The sequence below is a fragment of the Strigops habroptila genome, chromosome W, assembly GCF_004027225.2.
Source record: "Strigops habroptila isolate Jane chromosome W, bStrHab1.2.pri, whole genome shotgun sequence".
Classification (NCBI taxonomy): domain Eukaryota; kingdom Metazoa; phylum Chordata; class Aves; order Psittaciformes; family Psittacidae; genus Strigops; species Strigops habroptila.
Window position 1 is genome coordinate 26,993,235 of NC_044301.2, and position 20,048 is coordinate 27,013,282.

At 43.8% G+C, this 20,048-nt stretch overlaps 1 protein-coding gene across 1 annotated transcript in view; it reads right to left on the reverse strand.

Moving 5' to 3' along the window:
* Window positions 1–20,048, reverse strand: part of LOC115619119 (ubiquitin-associated protein 2-like) — a 127,469-nt gene that overhangs the window by 53,035 nt on the left and 54,386 nt on the right. Inside the window, exons 9-10 of the mRNA XM_030511161.1 lie at window positions 8,958–9,010; window positions 4,824–4,891 (exon numbers count right to left, since the gene is read on the reverse strand). Of these exons, the coding sequence (XP_030367021.1) occupies window positions 4,824–4,891; window positions 8,958–9,010 (121 nt within the window). The remainder of the gene's footprint in view (window positions 1–4,823; window positions 4,892–8,957; window positions 9,011–20,048) is intronic.

Consider the following 20,048-nt stretch of genomic DNA (forward strand, 5'->3'; position numbering starts at 1 on the left):
TGGTGTTGCCCCTTCTTCATCTTTCTTCACGAGTTATTTTTTGTTTCCATCTCCTCTTGCATATAGGGGCAACTGATCGCAGCACGGACTGGTCCTTTGGTTCAGCTGCAGTGCCTGCTGCCGGGGTTGGAGAGGCTGCAGTGTCTGTCGCTGGGGTTGGAGTGGCTGCAGTGTTCCTTGTTGGGGATGGAGGAGCCATGGTGTCTGTTACTTTGCCATCAGATCCAGAGACCTTCTTTTCCCCTTGAGGATACTGGATCGTGTTGAGCAGGGCTCTGTAGGTGTAGGCCAGGCCCCAGCACATTGCAGTTATTTGTACCTCTCTGGTATTGCCAGGATGACAGCATACTTTTCCCAAGCATTTTACTAGTTTTCCCGGTTTCCGCACTTGTCCAGGAGTGAAGTTCCAAAGCACTGGAAGGGCCCACTGGCCTAGGTACTTGCCTATACTATCCCACACACCCTGATACTCATAACTGTCCAGCCTCGGAGAAGATCTCTTGGTGGCATTCTTTGACAGCTGTTTAACCTTAAACAAGACCTGAACCATATTCAACAACATGCTGGTTCCCAGCAAAAGGAGCAGGTTGTTTTCAAGGGTACTCAAAGGATATTCAAAATCTTTTAAAATTCTCAGATCTTACTGTAAACAGCCTGGTGGTAGATGGGAAGGTGTGGGAGGATGACTCCTCCACAGGTTTGTCCGAGGAGGAGGAAAAACAAGAGGTATAATTATTAATAGCTCCCATTAGATGGCTCCGAAAGAGGTGATGGCAATGCTGAGAACACATACCAGATCAGTTTCATGACCAGCAAGTCTATCACAAGCCATTATTAAAAAGTACAACAAAACAAGAACCTTAGCCCATGCCCCATGGATGATAAACATCACTGCTGGGAACGCATACTTCAAGTAAGGTGTGACATAATGCAACTCCGAGACCAAGTGCAACAACTCTGAGAGCAAATAAATCAACATTTTGACAAGTGACTATTAATCCAATACAATGAATGCTTATTACAAATTTGTTTTGTCAGATTGTCCTGGGTTCAGCTGTAGCAGTTATTTTTCTCCTTCCCAGCAGCTCGTACAGGGCTGTGTTTTCAACTTTAGTCTGGGAACAGTGCTGAAAACACGCCACTGTTTTTAGTTGTTGCTAAGTAATGTTTACTCTGATCAAGGACTTTTCAGTCTCATGCTCTGCCAGGGAGGAGGGGAAGCCGGGAGGAAGCAGAGACAGGACACCTGATCCAAACTAGCCAAAGGGGTATTCCATACCACAGCACGTCATGCCCAGTATATAAACTGGGGGGAGTCACCCGGAAGGCCCAGATCGCTGCTCAGGTCGGGCTGGGTATCGGTCGGCAGGTGGTGAGCAATTGTATTGTGCATCACTTGTGTTTATTGTTTTCTTTTCCTTTTTCCCCTTTTAGTTTTGTATTCTCTCCCCTTGTTATTTCCCTTATCATTATTATTATTGGTGGTAGTAGTAGTGGTTTTGTATGATACCTTAGTTACTGGACTGTTCTCATCTCAACCCGTGGGATTTACATTTGATTCTCCTCCCCATCCCTCCGGAAGCAGGAGGAGGAAGAAGGGGGGAGCGACCGAGCGGCTGCGTGGTTCTGAGTTACTGGCTGGGCTTAGACCATGACACAGATCTGTTGTTATCTCAACCCTTTGTGCCCCACGCTGGGCACCAAAAAGGACTTTTGTGTTTTAAACCCAGCGGGTAACTCAGCACCATGCAGCCACTTGCTCACCCCCCGCCTTGCCCCCCCCCCACCCCGGGGTGGGATGGGGAGGAGAATCGAAAGAATGTAAACCCCACAGGTTGAGATAAGAACAGTTTAATAAATGAAGTATAACATACTACTACTACTACTACTAATGACGATAAGGGAAATAACGAGGGGAGAGAATATAAAACTAAAAGAGAAAAGGGAAAAAAACCCCACCAAAACAACCAACCACCCAATAAACAGCAGTGATGCCCAATACAATTGCTCACCACCCCCTGACTGATACCCAGCCCGACCTGAGCAGCAATCAGTCCCTTCTGGGTAACTCCCCCAGTTTATATACTGAGCGTGATGTGCCGTGGTATGGAATACCCCTTTGGCTAGTTTGGGTCAGGTGTCCTGTCTCTGCTTCCTCCTGGCTTCCCGTGCCCCTCCTCACTGGCAGAGCATGAGACTGAGAAGTCCTTGATCGGAGTAAGCATTACTTAGCAAAACCTAAAAACATTGGTGTGTTATCAGCGTTGTTCTCAGACTAAAGTCGAAAACACAGCCCTGTACCAGCTACTAAGGAGAAAAATAACTAAACCCAGGACATCATCCACCAACACCCTCAAGTCCTTCTCTGCTGGGCTGCTCTGAATCTCTTCTCTGCCCAACCTGCAGCTGTGCCTGGGATTGCCCCTACCCAGGTGTAGGACCTTCCACTTCACATTGTTGAACTTCATAAGGTTGGCATTGGCCCACTTCTCAAGTGTGTCCAGGTTCCTCTGGATGGCATCTCTTCCCTCCAGCGTATCAACCGAACCACACAGCTTGGTGTCGTCAGCAAACTTGCTGAGGGCGCACTGAATCCCACTGTCCATGTCGCCGACAAAGATATTGAACAAGATCGGTCCCAACACCGACCCCTGAGGGGCACCACTTATTACTGGTCTCCAACTGGACATTGAGCCATTGACCACAACTCTTTGCATGCCGCCATCCAGCCAATTCTTTATCTACCATGTGGTCCATCCATTAAATTGATGTCTCTCTAGTTCCCTGGGTCTTCCATTTTCCCCTTCTTGAAAATGGGGGTTATATTTCCCTTTTTCCAGTTGCCGGGAACTTCACCTGACTGGCATGATTTTTCAAATATGATGGACAGTGGCTTAGCAACTTCATTCGCCAGCTCCTTCAGGACCCACAGATGGATTTCATCAGGTCCCATGGACTTGTGCACATTCAGGTTCTTAAGATGATCTCGAACCTGATCCTCTCCTACAGTGGGCCTAAGGTCTTCATTCTCCCAGTCCCTGCATCTGCCTTCCAAGACTTGGGCGGTGTGGTCAGAGCATTTGCCAGTGAAGACTGAGGCAAAGAAGTCACTGAGAACCTCAGCCTTCTCCAAATCCAGGGTAGCCAGTTCTCCCGTTTCCTTCCCAACAGGGCCCATGTTATCCCTACACTTTCTTTTGGTGGCAACATACCTATAGAAGCCCTTTCTGTTAGCCTTGACTTCCCTGCCCAGACTCAGTTCTATCTGGGCCTTGGCTTTTCTGACTTGATTCCTAGCTTCCCTGACATTGTCACTGTATTCTTCTCAGGCTGCCTGTCCTTGGTTCCCTGTTCTGTAAGCTGCTTTTTTCCTTCTAAGTTTTCTCAGCAGTTCCTTATCCATCCATGGATGCCCCTCCTCTGTGGCAGAGCATGAGAGACTGAAGAGTCCTTGTGGAGGGTAAGCGCTACTTAGCAACAACTATAACATTGGTGTGTTATCAACATTTGTCTCAGACTAAAGCCAAAATACAGCACTGTACCAGCTACTGGGAAGGAAAAAAATAACTGTTACAGCTGAAACCAGGACACAAGGAAGAATATTTGCATCGCAACAATGAACATGTGACATGGACATATGAGCATATCACCTTTAAGGAAAGAAAAGGAATGGAATATAAAGTGTAGACCAAGTGAATCCATGCCTTCTCCAGGTCACATCCATGTTATAAGGAAAATTTTGCTTCAGTCTGGAGTACAGCTATATCCAGATGTTTGGGACCATGAGGCAATCTAGTTTTCACATCTCATGCTATCCAACTAGAGAAGTCTTCATCACACATAACCTGCTCTCCTAGAACCTGAGGCTAATGCAAGCAACTGATTCCACATCATCATCGGCCAGGCATTTGGTGAAGACAAAGGCAAGCAAAGGCAGCAACTGCCATAGTTTTGGTTCTCTATCTGAACTCTAGATCATTAGTTAAGGCAAGCAATTGTGATGCTTAACAGGAAATGTAACTTCTTGCCAATGCAAGCTTTTCTGTTAACATATTTGTGAAAGCACTACATTCTGAATATTTTATGTATCTACAGGGTCAGGCTTTCCATTTTCTGGACAGCAAAGCCAGTGCTTCCTTTTCAACAACAGCAAACTTTTCTTCCCAACTACTTTTGTTCCTGCCTGTAACCAGTCTTTGTGCAGAAAACAGGGTCTTCTCAGCTGCTCGAGTGAGTCCAGAGGAGGGCCACAAAGATGCTCAGAGGGCTGGAGCACCTCTCCTATGAAGACAGGCAGAGAGAGCTGGGGTTGTTCAGCCTGGAGAAGAGAAGGCTCCAGGGAGACCTTAGAGCAGCCTTCCAGTACCTAAAGGGACTGACAAGAAAGCTGGAGAGGGACCTTTTACAAGGGCATGTAGTGACTGGACAAGGGAGAATGACTTTAAACTGACAGAGGGGAGATTTCAATTAGATGTTAGAAACAAATTCTTTTCTATGAGGGTGGTGAGACACTGGAACAGGTTGCGCAGAGAAATTGTGGATGCTCCATCCCTGGCAGTGTTCAAGGCCAGGTTGGACAGAGCCTTGGGTGACATGGTTTAGTGCGAGGTGTCCCTGCCCATGGCAGAGGGGTCGGAACTAGATGATCTTAGTGTCCTTTCCAACCCTAACTATTCTATGATTCTATGAATTTTCAAATTTGCTTGACTAATCTCTGACCAGGTCTGCCCTGTTTTAGTCAACATTTTATATGCGCAAGCTAATACTGCTTCAGGAAGCAGAAGTTTTTTAAGGTATAGAGAAACCATGGACGAAGAGCTTACCTTTTCCCAGGAGTCACATGATTCTCAGCTGGAACAAAGGAAGCAGTGAAGACTTTTGTTTCAGAAAGCTGAAAGGGGGAAAGAAAAATATTTTAATCAATCATATACATGCTCACACTTCAGTGCTGTGACATCTGCAAAAATTCCAGCTTGGTCATGTACTTTCAGATAAAAGTAAAGCCAAACTACCTTTACAACCAGTTATGCTGCAGCTCTGCTTAAAGACAAAAACACATAGTCAAACTTCAACAAAGACTTCTCCACAGAATCAAGAACCGATTTAAAGTGTTTGTTTGGAAATTTGATCTACTGAAGACACACAATGGTATACCAATGTAACAACATCAGTTTGGGCAATAGTTTAACTGAAAAATACACCAGTAGAAAGTAATTAACATGACAGCTGGTATATCATCAGTGTAAAGATACCTTGTGCAGACGTAATTTAGGACTCCATAGAGCAGCTGTGATAAATCTTGTTGCCGAAATCTAACATATTGTACCATTCTCGCTCACTCATTTCATGTATCCCTGTGTTTTACATTTCAGCTGACATCACCAGCAGAGGCAGGTTTGCTCTCAATTATGTACAGTGAACCAGCTTTCATGGTTCCTTCTTGGCATTTCTGCTAGGGGTGGCAATAACATCGTAATCTGACTGCTCTGCAAGTGTGAGTTCAGAAACAGTAATAAGGGTGACCCATGTAATTGCTTATACTGGTATAACCAGTCAGACCATCCACAGCAGAAAATTGAACTGCTCTCACCATGCTGTTGCAATAAAGATAGATACTTGCACAGGTACCTGGGGAGGGGGAGCCGGTTGGTTGGGGTTTTTTGGAGAAAAGGAGGTGACTTTGGTTTGTAGGGGGGTTGGTTGTTTGCTGTTTGTTTGTTTTCGGGGGGGGGGTGGGGTGGGTTGGGGAGGCATTTGTTTGGGTTTGTTTGGGGTTTTTTAATACTTTCCTTTTTTAAAAAAATAGTAGTTAAACAGCTACAACTTCATAGGGCTAATTAATTTCTATTAACAGGAATACTTGCAAGCCACAATAGATCTTAAGCCAGTACAGGTTAGGTTTAACCAGATAAAGATATACACGTATAATGGTTATATTTTAAATCAAATTTGCACAAATATCACCCTCAACTACTTTGGTGTAGCTTTGTATTTAGACTAAAGTAGACCTATTCAAACACTCACAAAGAATCCTTTTAGAATGTGACATTTGAATACAACTCTTCCAGGAAATTATGCATTTTTAATCACATACATTGCTGGCAGCCCAGTTTAAAGAACATCAAGGACATGAAACAATTTCATCTGCCATCCCATGGGCAGCTCTACTCAAAGCACATATATTCCTGAACATGGTCATCTGATTGGGATTCTCCTGTGAAATACTGTTGATTTAAGCAGGATGCAGAAGAGCAGACTAGGAGCAAATCACTTACTACTCAGAGGCAAAGTTCAAGTGTTCCATGTACTCTCCTAGCACCCACTTACGTGCCACATACTGTCATGAAAAAATTAATACCACCACAGTTCCTCCCTCCATTTACTTTTCCTGCTGCCAATACAGTGTGTTTTAATCCCATCTTTCTGGAACACAACTGTCCTGCGCATAATGCTACCAGCCCACAACTCTATGTACTGCCCAAAATGAAGAAAGAAGATTCAGCTCAGGCATGTTTGCAATTAAAAAGCCTATTTCTCTTGTTCAGCCCTTTCCCCACTGTACATGTTTGTTATTTTGTAAAAACATGTACTGTACTTTTTGTAGTGTTATGAGACTCCTGCATTATATGGCACAAGGAATTCAGCTAATGGCACAAGCAGCAGCCTATTGTCTGCAATCCCTTGGTTAAATATTAAGTTCTTTGTAATGTCAACAGTTCCTTATGCTCACATAACACAGGGTAAGACTAACTGTGGCCAAAACACTGCTGAATCCTGAAAGCTAAGCAAATCAAGGAGCCTGAGGATGTTTGTGACAATGCAAAAGCATGCTTGATGCATCAGAGAGGAAATGTTCTCTTCAAGTGAGCCAGCATGCAAAACACATCTCCATGTACCAGCTCGACTACATTGAAGTTTACACTACACCCTGTGGCAAACTCACTGCCACAAGCTCCAATCGAGCACCTAATGCAGAAGTCTGCTGGGATTATGGCATTTGTCAAAATACATACTTCACACAGCAGCAGCTTAAAAGTTTTATTACACAGTGTATTTAGTATTCTTTGGAAATAGTATTATCAGCTCCTAACAATGTTATTTATGCTCACCATACACTACACTTGCAAATCTTTCACTGAGGCCCTGGCATTTTCCCAGACCTGAATGAACAGTGGTGAACCATTTGCAAACATCAGACTCACAAGGTCATCTCCTCCATCTGCAGTGAAATACCTGTGCTTTTCAGCTCCTGTTTCTATGATAAAAATCATTCTCCAATCACCAAACAGACAAAATATTGAAAAACTAGCCACCAGCTCCTGTGGCCATTTGATAGGCAAGGAAGGACAACAGCATCCACATGAAAACTCAACATCAACAAATCATAAATAACAAAACTTTATTACCATTTTGATATGATGTACTGAAGTTAAAGAAATTAAATCAAGTTCTCATGCTGCTTCCTGGTAAAGCAAAAACACCCACTAAAATAAGTTTTTTCTTTTTTTCTAAAGCATTGCTATTGTTTCAAATAAAAACTAAGACTACCAATATTGTACAGAAAATGTTTGCCTTCATCCACTTTCCAGCAATGTGTATGTATTCTATTTCTCCCCTTCTGATAGTTTCTGTAGTTAAACTTTATTTTCTTTAGCCAGGAGAATATGATCACAAATTTAAGAGGAAAACCCACTCTAAAATTAATAAAAAATAACAACAGGTTAGAGATTTCATCTGCTGCTTTTTCAAGATTCATGTGCAAATTTCTCAGGTTTAATAATTAATTTTTAAAAATTTCTAAATTTCTATCCCGTCAGCATTGCTCAACACCCTTCCCATACTATGAATGCTGTATTGTACCAGCATTAAACAAGGGTGAGAACATGGATATAAATTTTCATTATCCCTTCATCGACCTCTAGCATATACTGCAGAAATAGAGGACAGGTTTAAAAAAAAAAGATGCCAGCTTTTGATGGCAGTAACTGACACAGAAAACCTAGGAATTTTAGAGGGTTTTTTTTCTCAAAAGACATCTCTCTCATTAGGTAAGGACAGAGTTTTCATATCTGTTATATGACACATTCACACATTTCTAGGGATAACACTGACATGCCACCCTACAGGAGGGGGCAAAAGGGATGACTTTCAAGACAATCTCTTACTCTACTGAAAATAAACTTGAAATAATGGATGTTCCTATAAAAGATGAAAAACTTCTTAAAAGCTAAGTTTTCCTTTCCATATATCTTGCTACCTAGTTTGTTTTCTGAACTGCTTAAGCTTTAATACAGTAACTGAAAACTTAAAATCACAAATGCTATTTTCACATGTAATCACAAATGCCAAATATTTTGCAGACATGAAGACATCTCTTGCTTGATAAAGAATGAGAACAAAAATTGTTGTACTTTAAACAACACATCATGATGAAATAACAGGAATGAAGCAATTAAGTGCTAACATCAGCATACTACTAGATCCTTTTTTTAATATTCACATGAAGTGGACTAAGTGGAACAATTATGCAGATTTCAAACAAAAGGCATCAAATGAGGAGTCTAAAGTTGATAGTAAACTTCAGCACTTTAATTACATAAAAGTCTTGTGATAATATGGCTTTAAATCCCTACACGATAGCAGGGGGAACTATGCAGTTAACACCCAGCAGCACTGAGCAGGGGAGAACTATAATTCACAAATACTTAATTTGGGATAAAACTTATGCATTGTCTACCCAGCAAAATAAATTTATATTTCTTGATTAAATTTTATTTTAAAAATAAGCTTATCTAAATATAGATACTTTCAACAGGAATTACAGCAAGAAACACAGTAAGAAATATCATTGCATGCATAAAGCAAAGTATTACTTCAAACATTTAGTTCTTGAAGGCAACAAAGAAACTCTGAAAAGGGTAAATAATCAATTGGCCTATCCAACAAGGTACACTTACATCTTCATTCCACTCTTCTGCTGTCCATTCTTCCACTGAGTTTTTCCATGCTCCTACTGTAATTCGGGTAAGGAAAGAAAACAGTTACATGCTAAAAGCACAATGTCGCATTTTGACTTTTCTGCTTTATAAGTGATCTTGTTTTCATTATTAGTGGAAGACAAAGCAAGGAGATGGTGGTTGGAAACATGGGAAGCTCTAGAAAATTGGTCTGCAGATTTGAAATTTTAGGAGGTTCCTCCCCCACCCCCCACCCCCCCTTCAATTTCTGATTTCAGGAATTTCTTAGCCACTATGGTACCAGATGTAATTCGCATGAACATATGTCTGCAACCAGTGATTAACTCCAAACAGTGGAAGAACTTCCTCCTATGTTCCCAATGACAGTTAGAAGTTACTCAACCCTCCCACGGGACCTCCCAGTTTCATGCACAAATTCATACAGAGCCTGAAGAAAACAGAACCACAATACCTGCCCTGACATCCATAATCCTACTTTCAGCATACTCAAATTCAAGACCTAAGCTATGCTTCTGGAGGCTCCTTTCCAACCTGTTAACTCTCTCCTCAGAGCAGAACAACCCCAATCCCTTCCCCTAACAGAGCAGTTATACTTTAAAACATACATAATTAAAATAATGGCAGCAGAAGAGTAAATAAGGTTCCACTGTAGATGCAAAACACTTCTTCCTGTAACTTGTGGGAGAATTTATGTGGCAAACACTGGAGCACAGCACACAGTCCACAGTGCGCAGCAACGGGAAAACTACAGGAAACATACAGATGCAAAAACCTGATGCGTTCCATAGAAAACAGGAGGCACAGACAAGCAAGAGCAATAAATGGACTGAAGGAATTGCACAACAGCATCAGCATAGGGAAAGCTATCCCAGTAACAACCAGACCTTTCATTTAAACTACATAACCAAGAGCAAAGAAAACACCAGTAGTAATGTTCCTGCTACCATCACCTTTAACCAAGTACAAAATCAGAACTACTGCTTTAATCATCCTCTTAGTTAACCAGGAAACCTCTAAGACAGGTTCAGGCAGAAACAAACCCCCTGAAGAGAGCATCAAATCCAGTTCACTAAACTCATGCATTCTTTTGTACACTGATAAAAGCTCAGGAGTGTTGTGTCCTGACCAGAAGGAAATCTGGCAGGAGGGCCAGGAGACCTCCATGGATGGATAAGGAGCTGCTAAAGAAACATAGAGGGGGAAAAAGAAGCTTATAAAAGGTGGAAGCGAGAACAGGCAGCCTGGGAAGAATACAGGGATGTTGTCCGGGAAGCTAGGGACCAGGTCAGGAAAGCTAAGGCCCAGTTAGAATTAAATCTGTCAAGGGATGTGAAAGATAACAGGAAGGGCTTCTATAGGTATGTAGCAAACAAAAGACAGACTAGGGATAACATGGGCCCCCTCCAGAAGCTATTGGGAGAACTGGCTACACTGGATTTGGAGAAGGCTGAGGTTCTCAATGACTTCTTTGCCTCAGTCTTCACTAGCAAATGCTCTGGCCATACCACGCAAGTCTTGGAAGGCAGATGCAGGGACTGGGAGAATGAAGACCTGTCCTGGGTTCAGCTATAACAGTCATTTTTTCTCCTCCTTAGTACCTGGTGCAGTGCTGTGTTTTTGACTTTCAGCCTGGGAACAACGCTGATAATACCAATGTTTGTAGTTCTTGCTAAGTAATGTTTACTCCGACCAAGGACTTTCTCAGTCTCATGCTCTGCCAGGGAGGAGGGGAAGCCAGGAGGAAGCAGAGACAGGATACCTGACCCAAAGTAGCCAAAGGGGTATTCCATACCATGGCACGTCATGGCCAGTATATAAACTGGGGGGAGTTATCAGGAAGGCCCAGATCACTGCTCGGGTCGGGCTGGGTATAGGTTGGCGGATAGTAAGCAATTGTATCCTCTCCCCTTGTTATTTCCCTTATCATTATTATTATTGGTGGTAGCAGTAGTGGTTTTGTATTATACCTTAATTACTGAACTGCTCTTATCTCAACCCGTGGGAGTTACATTCTTCCGATTCTCCTCCCCATCCCTCGAGGAGTGGAGGGAGGAAGAATGGGGGGGAGTGAATGAGCGGCTGCGTGGTTCCGAGTTACCGGTTGGGCTTAAACCATGACAGTTCTTTGTGGCACCCAACCTGGGGCACGAAGGGTTGAGATAACAACAGATCTGACCAGAGTGTGTCTAATCATATTTGTGATAAGCATTCACTGTTTCAGAATAATAGTCACTTGTCACGATGTTAATTTATTGGCTCTCAGAGTTGTTGTGCTTGGTCTCAGAGTTTCAGCATGTCACACCTTACTCCCACTAGGCTATTTACAGCAGCATTTGAGAGTCTTAAAGGTTTTGGATGGCCTTTGAATACCCTTGAGACCTGCCTGCTGATTGTGCTGGGGATCAGCATGTTGGCACACATATGGAGTGTGTTTTACCCATGGCCATCCCACCCTGGGAACACCCTATTTCGTCTGATCTCGAAAGTTAAGCAGTGTTGGGTTTGAGTCTAGTCTAGGGTTACATGATGATATACGAGGACCACCAAGAGATTTTCCCTGAGGCTGGACAGTCATGAGTGGCAGGGTGTGTGGGATAGTATGGGCAAGTATCTAGGCCAGTGGGCCCCTCCAGTGCTTTGGAACTTCACCACTGAACAAGTGCAACATCCGGAAAATCTAGTAAAACACTTAAACGAAGTGTGCCGTCATCCTGGTTATACCAGAGAGGGACAAATAATGGCAACGGGCTGGAGCTTGGTGTATGCCTACAGAGCCCTGCTCAACAGGATCCAATACCTTCAAAAGGAAAAAATGTCTCTGGATCTGATGGCAAAGCAACAGACAACACAGCTACTCCAACTCCAAGCACTGCAGCTACACCAACCCCAGCGACAAGCACAGCAGCTACTAAAACCCTGACAGCAACAGACAATGCAGCTGTTGGTGTTACTCAACCCCCAAGCACAGCAGCTGCACCAACCCTGGCTACAGATACTGCAACCACTTCAGTCCTAGTGGCAGACACTGCAGACACTGCAGCCACTCCAGCCACAGGATAGACACTGCAGCTAAATCAAATGACCAATTCGTGCCAATATCGGTTGGCCCTGTAAGCAAGGGGAAAAGCAAACGAGAGAGGCACAAAAAGCAACCCGTGAAGAAAGATGAAGTCCCAATGCAATTACTACAGGGGACAGCATCTGAAAAAGAGTTATTACTACGTGAATCAGAGGAAGAGGAAGAAGAGGTGACTTCTCATCCCCGGACCTCGACCGAGCTGCAGAATATGTGAAAAGATTTCACCTGTCTTCCAGGGGAGCACATTGTCACCTGGTTGCTCCGATGCTGGGACAATGGGGCCGATGGTCACGAACTAGAAGGTAGGGAAGCCAAGCAGCTGGGATCACTTGCTAGGGAAGGGGGAATTGACAAAGTGATTACAAAAGAGAAACGAGTCCTCAGCCTTTGGAGGCGGCTCTTGGCAGCTGTGAAGGAAAGGTTTCCCTACAAGGACGATGTTATGAGTTGCTCAGACAACTGGAACACGACAGAGAGAGGCATCCAGTCCCTGAGGGAATCAGCCATTCTAGAGATAATCTATCATGGGCCGGATGCCAGGAATACATCCATAGATCCAGATGAAGTTGAAAGAACACGACCCATGTGGCGGAAACTTACACAGAGCGCTCCATCATCATATGCCCACTCATTGGCATCAATTACCTGGAATGACATGCACGACCAACAGTGGATGAAGTGACTCATCAACTCCAAGATTTCAAAGACAATCTCACCCCTTCCATCATTTCAGCTGTGGAAAAACTGTCCCAGGAGTTCAAACAATTGAGAGACAATTTATCCGATCCATCCAGCTCCCCACGTGCACAAACCCAGGTCTCAACTATTAACAGAAGACGCTGTACTGCTCGAGAGAGAAAATATAGGAGGAACACGCCATGGTCCACCCTATGGTTTTACCTGTGGGATCACGGAGAAGACATGAGAAAGTGGGATGGAAAACCTACCTCAGTTCTGGAGCAACGGGTGCGTGAACTGAAGAGGAGAACAATGGTCAAGGATGATCCTCCCAGGAAAGCTGCTGCTCCAGCCTCTGGTGAGCAGATTCCCAGATGGAGTGGAAGAGCTGATTTTACTCCAGCTCCTGTGATAAGGAATTCTAATCCCTTTCTACAAGACAGAAGAGGACAATCTTATGATCACTATTAGAGGGGCCCTGCCTCCAGACAGGTGGAGGAGAGGGATAATCGGGTTTATCGGACTGTGTGGATCAGATGGCCTGGCACATCAGTCCCACAGAAGTATAAGGCTCTAGTAGATACCGGTGCACAGTGCACCCTGATGCCATCAAGGTATCAAGGGGTGAAACCCATTTATATTTCTGGAGTGACAGGAGGATCCCAAGAGTTGCCTGTACTGGAGGCTGAAATCAGCCTGACTGGGAGGAAGTGGCAAAAGCACCCCATTTTGACTGGTCCAGGGGCTCCATGCATCCTTGGCATAGACTATCTCAGGAGAGGGTACTTCAAAGACCCAAAAGGGTACCGATAGGCTTTTGGTAGAGCTGCCTTGGAAACAGAGGAAATTAAGCAGCTGTCCACCTTGCCTGGTGTCTCAGAGGATCCTTCTCTTGAGGGGTTGCTGAAGGTCGAAGAACAACAAGTGCCAATTGCGACCACAACAGTGCACCGGCGGCAATATCGCACCAACCGAGACTCCTTGATTCCCATCCATAAGCTGATCCATAGACTGGAGAGCCAAGGAGTGATCAGGAGGACCCGCTCACCCTTTAATAGCACCATATGGCCAGTGCCAAAGTCTAATGGAGAATGGAGACTAACAGTACACTATCGTGGCCTGAATGAAGTCACACCACCATTGAGTGCTGCCGTATCGGACATGCTAGAACATCACTATGAACTGGAGTCAAAGGCAGCCAAGGGGGATGCCACAAGTGATACTGACAATGCATTTTTCTCAATTCCTTTGGCAGCAGAGTGCAGCTCACAGTTTGCTTTTACTTGGAGAGTTGTGCAGGACACTTGGACTGCCTCAGGAATGGGTGGAAACACAGCCCTACCATCTGCCATGGATTGATCCAGACTGCACTGGAACAGGGGCAAGCTCCAGAACACCTGCAATACATTGATGACATCATCGTGGGGGGGGTACAGCAGAAGAAGCTTTTGAGAAAGGGAGGAAGATAATCCAAATCCTGCTGAAGGCCGGTTTTGCCGTAAAACGGAGTAAGGTCAAGGGACCTGCACAGGAGATTCAATTTTTGGGAATAAAATGGCAAGATGGACGTAGCCAGATCCCCACAGATGTGATCAACAAGATAACAGCAATGTCTCCACCAACTAACAAGAAAGAAACACAAGCTTTCTTAGGTGTTGTGGGGTTCTGGAGAATGCACATCCCAAATTACAGTCTGATTGTAAGCCCCCTCTACCACATGACCCGGAAGAAGAATGATTTCAAATGGGGCCCTGAGCAACAACAAGCCTTCGAACAAATTAAACGAGAAATAGTTCATGCAGTAGCCCTTGGACCAGTCCGGACCGGGCAAGATGTGAAAAATGTGCTCTACACTGCAGTCAGGGAGAATGGTCCTACCTGGAGCCTCTGGCAGAAAGCTCCAGGGGAGACTCGAGGTCAACCCCTTGGCTTTTGGAGTCAGGGATACAGAGGATCCAGGGCTGGCTAAACTTCAACTGAAAAAAGAGATATTGGATGGAGGCTGACGTCATGGACTGGATGAATTCAGAAACTTTACAGGGATTGGCCCACGGACTAAGGAAAGATATCCCTCTCTTTGTGTGTGGGTGTGGGTGTATATATATACACATATACGAGATGAAAGCGATGGTATATTCAAAAATGTGGGATCTGAGCATGACGTGAATGGTATGGAATAAGGGGTGGATACTGTCCTGGGTTCAGCTATAGCAGTCATTTTTCTCCTTCTTAGTAGCTGGTGAAGTGCTGTGCTTTTGACTTTCAGCCTGGGAACAATGCTGATAACACCGATGTTTGTGGTTCTTGCTAAGTAATGTTTACTCTGATCAAGGACATTCTCATTCTCATGGTCTGCCAGTGAGGAGGGGAAGCCGGGAGGAACAGAGACAGGACACCTCACCCAAACTGGCCAAAGGGGTATTCCATACCATGGCACGTCATGCCCAGTATATAATCCGGGGGGAGTTATGCAGAAGGCACAGATCGCTGCTGGGGTCGGGCTGGGTATCGGTCGGCAGGTGGTGAGCAATTGTATCCTCTCCCCTTGTTATTGCCCTTACAATTATTGGTGGTAGTAGTAGTGGTTTTGTATTATACTTATTTACTGGAATGCTCTTATCTCAACCTGTGGGAGTTACATTCTTCTGATTCTCCTCCCCATCCCTCCGGGAGCTGAGGGAGGAAAAAGAGGGGGAGTGAGCGAGTGGCTGCATGGTTCTGAGTTACTGTCTGGGGTTAAACCACAACAAGACCCTAGGCCCACCGTCAGAGAGGATCAGGATCGAGATCATCTTAAGAACCTGAATGTGCACAAGTCCATGGGACCTGATGAAATCCATCCACGGGTCCTGAAGGAGCTGGCAAATCAAGTTGCTAAGCCACTGTCCATCATATTTGAAATATCATGGCAGTCGGGTGAAGTTCCTGATGACTGGAAGAAGGGAAACATAACCCCTGTTTTCAAGAAGGGGATAATGGAAGACCCCGGGAACTACAGACCAGTCAGCCTCACCTCTGTGCCTGGAAAAATCTTGGAGCAGATTCTCTTGGAAACCATGCCAAGGCACATGAAAAACAACGAGGTGGTTGGTGACAGCCAATATGGCTTCACTAAGGGCAATTCCTGCCTGACCAATTTGCTGGCCTTCTACGGCTGACGGAACTGATGGATAGGGGAAAAGCAGTTGACGTCATCTACCTGGACTTGTGCAAATCGTTTGACACTGTCCCGCACGACATCCTCATCTCTAAATTGGAGAGACATCAATTTGATGGATGGACCACACAGTGGATAAAGAATTGGCTGGATGGCTGCTCGCAAAGAGCTGTGGTCAACGGCTCAATGTCCAATTGGAGACCAGTAACAAGTGGTGTCCCTCAGGGGTCAGCGTTGGGACTGATCTTGTTCAATATCATTGTCGGCGACATGGACAAGTGGGATGGAGCGCACCCTCAGCAAGTGTGCCGACGACACTAAGTTATATGGTTTGGTTTATACGCTGGAGGGAAGGGATGCCATCCAGAGGGACCTTGACATGCTTGTGAGGTAGGCCAATGCCAACCTCATGAAGTTTAACCAAGCCAAGTGCAAGGTCCTACACCTGGGTCAGGGCAATCCCAGGCACAGCTGCAGGTTGGGCGGAGAAGAGATTCAGAGCAGCCCTGCAGAGAAGGACTTGGGGGTGTTGGTTGATGAGAAGCTTAACATCAGCCAGCAGTATGTTATCACAGCCCAGAAAGCCAACTGTATCCTGGGCTGCATCAAAAGAAGTGTGACCAGCAGGTCAAAGGAGGTGATCCTGCCCCTCTGCTCTCGTGAGACCTCACTTGGAGTACTGTGTACAGTTCTGGTGTCCTCAACATAAAAAGGACATAGAGCTGTTGGAGCAAGTCCAGAGGAGGGCCACGAGGATGATAAGGGGGCTCAAGCACCTCCCGTATGAAGACAGGCTGAGAGAGTTGGGGCTGTTCAGCCTGGAGAAGAGAAGGCTGCATGGAGACCTCCTAGCAGCCTTCCAGTATCTGAAGGGGGCCTATAAGGATGCTGGGGAGGGACTCTTCATTACAGACTGTAGCGATAGTGCAAGGGGGAATGGGTTCAAACTTAAACAGGGGAAGTTTACGTTCGATATAAGGAAGAAGTTCTTTACCGTGAGGGTGGTGAGGCACTGGAACGGGTTGCCCAAGGAAGTTGTGAATGCTCCATCCCTGGCAGTGTTCAAGGCCAGGTTGGATGGAGTCTTGGGTGACATGTTTTAGTGTGAGGTGTCCCTGCCCATGGCAGAGGGGTTGGAACTAGATGATCTTAAGGTCCTTTCCAACCCTAACTATTCTATGATAGCACTGTTTGGGGCAGAGGAGGGTCTCATAGCACTAATCCAGTGAGGCAAACAAACCTTCCACAAAGATATCCACATGGTAGGGAGAAGAGATGAGTTTTATACCTTGCAATCCACAATTATTTGGCAGGTCCTGAGCAAGGTAACATTCACTCTGTGTTGGCTCTGTGGAGCAATATAGAATTGCTAGAAACATCTCATGCTCCCATTTTACCAAAGAGCCCTTAACCAGGAAGTTTCTACATGCTGAAAAATAACTAATAATCATATCTGAGCACATCAAAATTACTACAATGCCTCAAATTTCCAGACTAATACACACATTTCCACAGAAATTTTGGAAAGGAGGTAAAGTCCGCTGAACAGCAGTTTTTAGAGAAACAATTGATTTTCTCTCCCTTCCCCTGACCAGCACAGGAGCTCTTCCTATGATATTTCTTCTTTAAGAAATACATTCTGCTATTTGCCCTGCTTATATTTATCTCCCATCAGTCAAAGCAAGGCCTGCCTCTGCAGAAGACAAACCTTGTGCTAAAACAAACACAAAAAGAGCTCAGACAAATCAAGCCCTACTCTTAAACATCCCCCTGTCACATTTGGAAGATCAAATCTATTTAGAATAACACTTGGGACATTTTCCTGACATTCAATTTAAATGTTTGCCTGTTGCTTCTACTTATGACCATGGTTCTGTGAGTTTACTTTTTACATACTTTTTAAACACAACCCTTCAACCTTTTATTAGCTTACCCAAGCTAAGTTTATTATATTGTGGCTTATTAACACTCTACCTTCCCAACTCAATCATTACAGCCTCAGTTATTTCACTGCTCTTCTCTGCATTAAATCCCGTTTGCTAACTCCTTCCTCCTACTGATGGAATTCTAAGTCTGATCTTGCCACAAGTGTATAATTTCCTTTTAGTCCAAAATCCACCTTGGCATTATTGTAACTCCCATACATCCTCTCTGCCCAGCCTTTACCCCCAAGCCTTGCAAAGCATCACAATTTAAGAGTTCTCTGTTTTCCACTGAAATTATGCTTCCTGTTTTCAAGGATCATCGTCATAGCAACTTCATCCTCGATGGCTTTGACTCTTTCATGTTTCCCTTCATAACAAATTTGGTTTTAGAAAGTTATAAAGCAATATACTATATGGTTTTGGTAAGTCTTCAGCTATTTTCCTCTAATTCCTCACTTCCTGTCACACTATTTGTTTGGTGGTTTTCTGGTGGGGTTTTTTGGTGGCTTTTTTTGGGGGGGGAGGAGGGTTGGTCTTTTCTTTTTTTTTGTTTGTTTGTTGGGTCTTTTTTGTGTTTGGGGTTTTTTGTTTGGTTTTTGGTGGGGGTTTGGGGTTTTTTTTTGTTTGGTTATTCGGTTTTGTTGTTGGGGTTTTTTGTTTTGTTTTGGTTTTTTCTGGGGGTGGTGTTTCTGTTGGGGTTTTTTTTGGGGGGGGGGTCCCCTTTTTAAAAAAATAATCAGTCATAGATATTAGCCCCAAAATAATTTTATTTTGGTCTATCCCAAACATATGTCCTTTTCTTCCTACTGTGATTTGATGTGCAGGATCTCCCACTGACTTGTACATTACAAAAAAGCTAAGAGACTGAACACTCAGCATGACTGTAAGAAAATATCAGTCATCATGGTGTTTAAGTTTATTTCCTATTGGATGAGGATTGGTCGTTTTGTTTCTCCCACCTGTCCCTTCTCTTTGCCTTTCATTTGTGCATTACCTTCTATAAAAATTAGGATGCAGAAAATCTGATGCTGAATTATTTGGAATACAATTAAACTTAAATGTTATGAACCATTAAAGATGTTCCCTTTACTCTTTTTTTATTTCAACCAACAATGCTAAATTTTACTTCCACAGAACCAGCTAGCTTTTCTATAGGATCGCATGATGGCGCACCTAGAAACACCTTTCATTCAGGCTACTACGATTCCTCTGGCGCCTGCAACAATTCAGGACAAGTTCTAGAGCATTTTCAGAGCACATATAGGGGCAACTACATTTTGAAAAAAATAGCGTATTTATTTGTTTGAAAATGTTGATGTCAATCCTTTCCCAGTACTGGCTTAAAGAGGAAATACTTAGTGAATACTCAGAAATTCACAAAGTTTATATTTGCAAATATTTTTATATCAGAAAACTTTTTGATATGCAAAACTGGTTTTGTTTCTCTGGGTAGTTGCCCAGTTATCTCTTTTTTTAATGTAACTGCAGATCAAAGACTAATTTTCCAAGTAGCTAGCATAAGCTAATATTTATTTTATTTTTTTTTCTTAGATGAAATAAGAAACGGGACTGGGTAATGAGGAATAAAAAGAGGGATTTCCATCCTGTACTTCCTCAGTGTATACTCTTATCTGACATCCTCACTAGCCCACTGCAGGCTTTATGGATTTCCATACATATACACATTCACACCTTTAGTAACTCCGCATTAGTAACTTATTTATTACTAGGAGTGTTGATTTGTAACTAAGGTAACAGCACTGTAAATAAAATAAAAAAACCCCAAACAAACAAAAAAAAACCAACCCCACCAAAAAAACACCACAATTGAAAACTAATATTTGTGATTAACAAGCCAAATCACCAGCTCAACTTTGTACAACCTGCTTCCAGCCCCACACCTTGTCTGCCACTCCTTCTCCCTACCCCTGCTTCCATCTTCCCAGCACTCTCTCTTCTGCTTTAAAACTACTACCCCAGCTGCAGCCTCCTCTAACAGACCTCAAGATGCTTCCCATCACAAGGTTGAAAGTGCTTCCCACTTGGACGAAATTAAATTATTCCATTTTAAAGCCTACTCTTTAAAAAGAGATCTTTTTGGCTCAGGGACTTATTCTGACATTCCTACAGCTTGTCTAAAGAAGAAACACTAAAATAAAACACTCTTCCTATAGTCATATATATAGACACATTTTTGTTTTGTTAGTTATGGTGTCTTTTCCATTTGTACT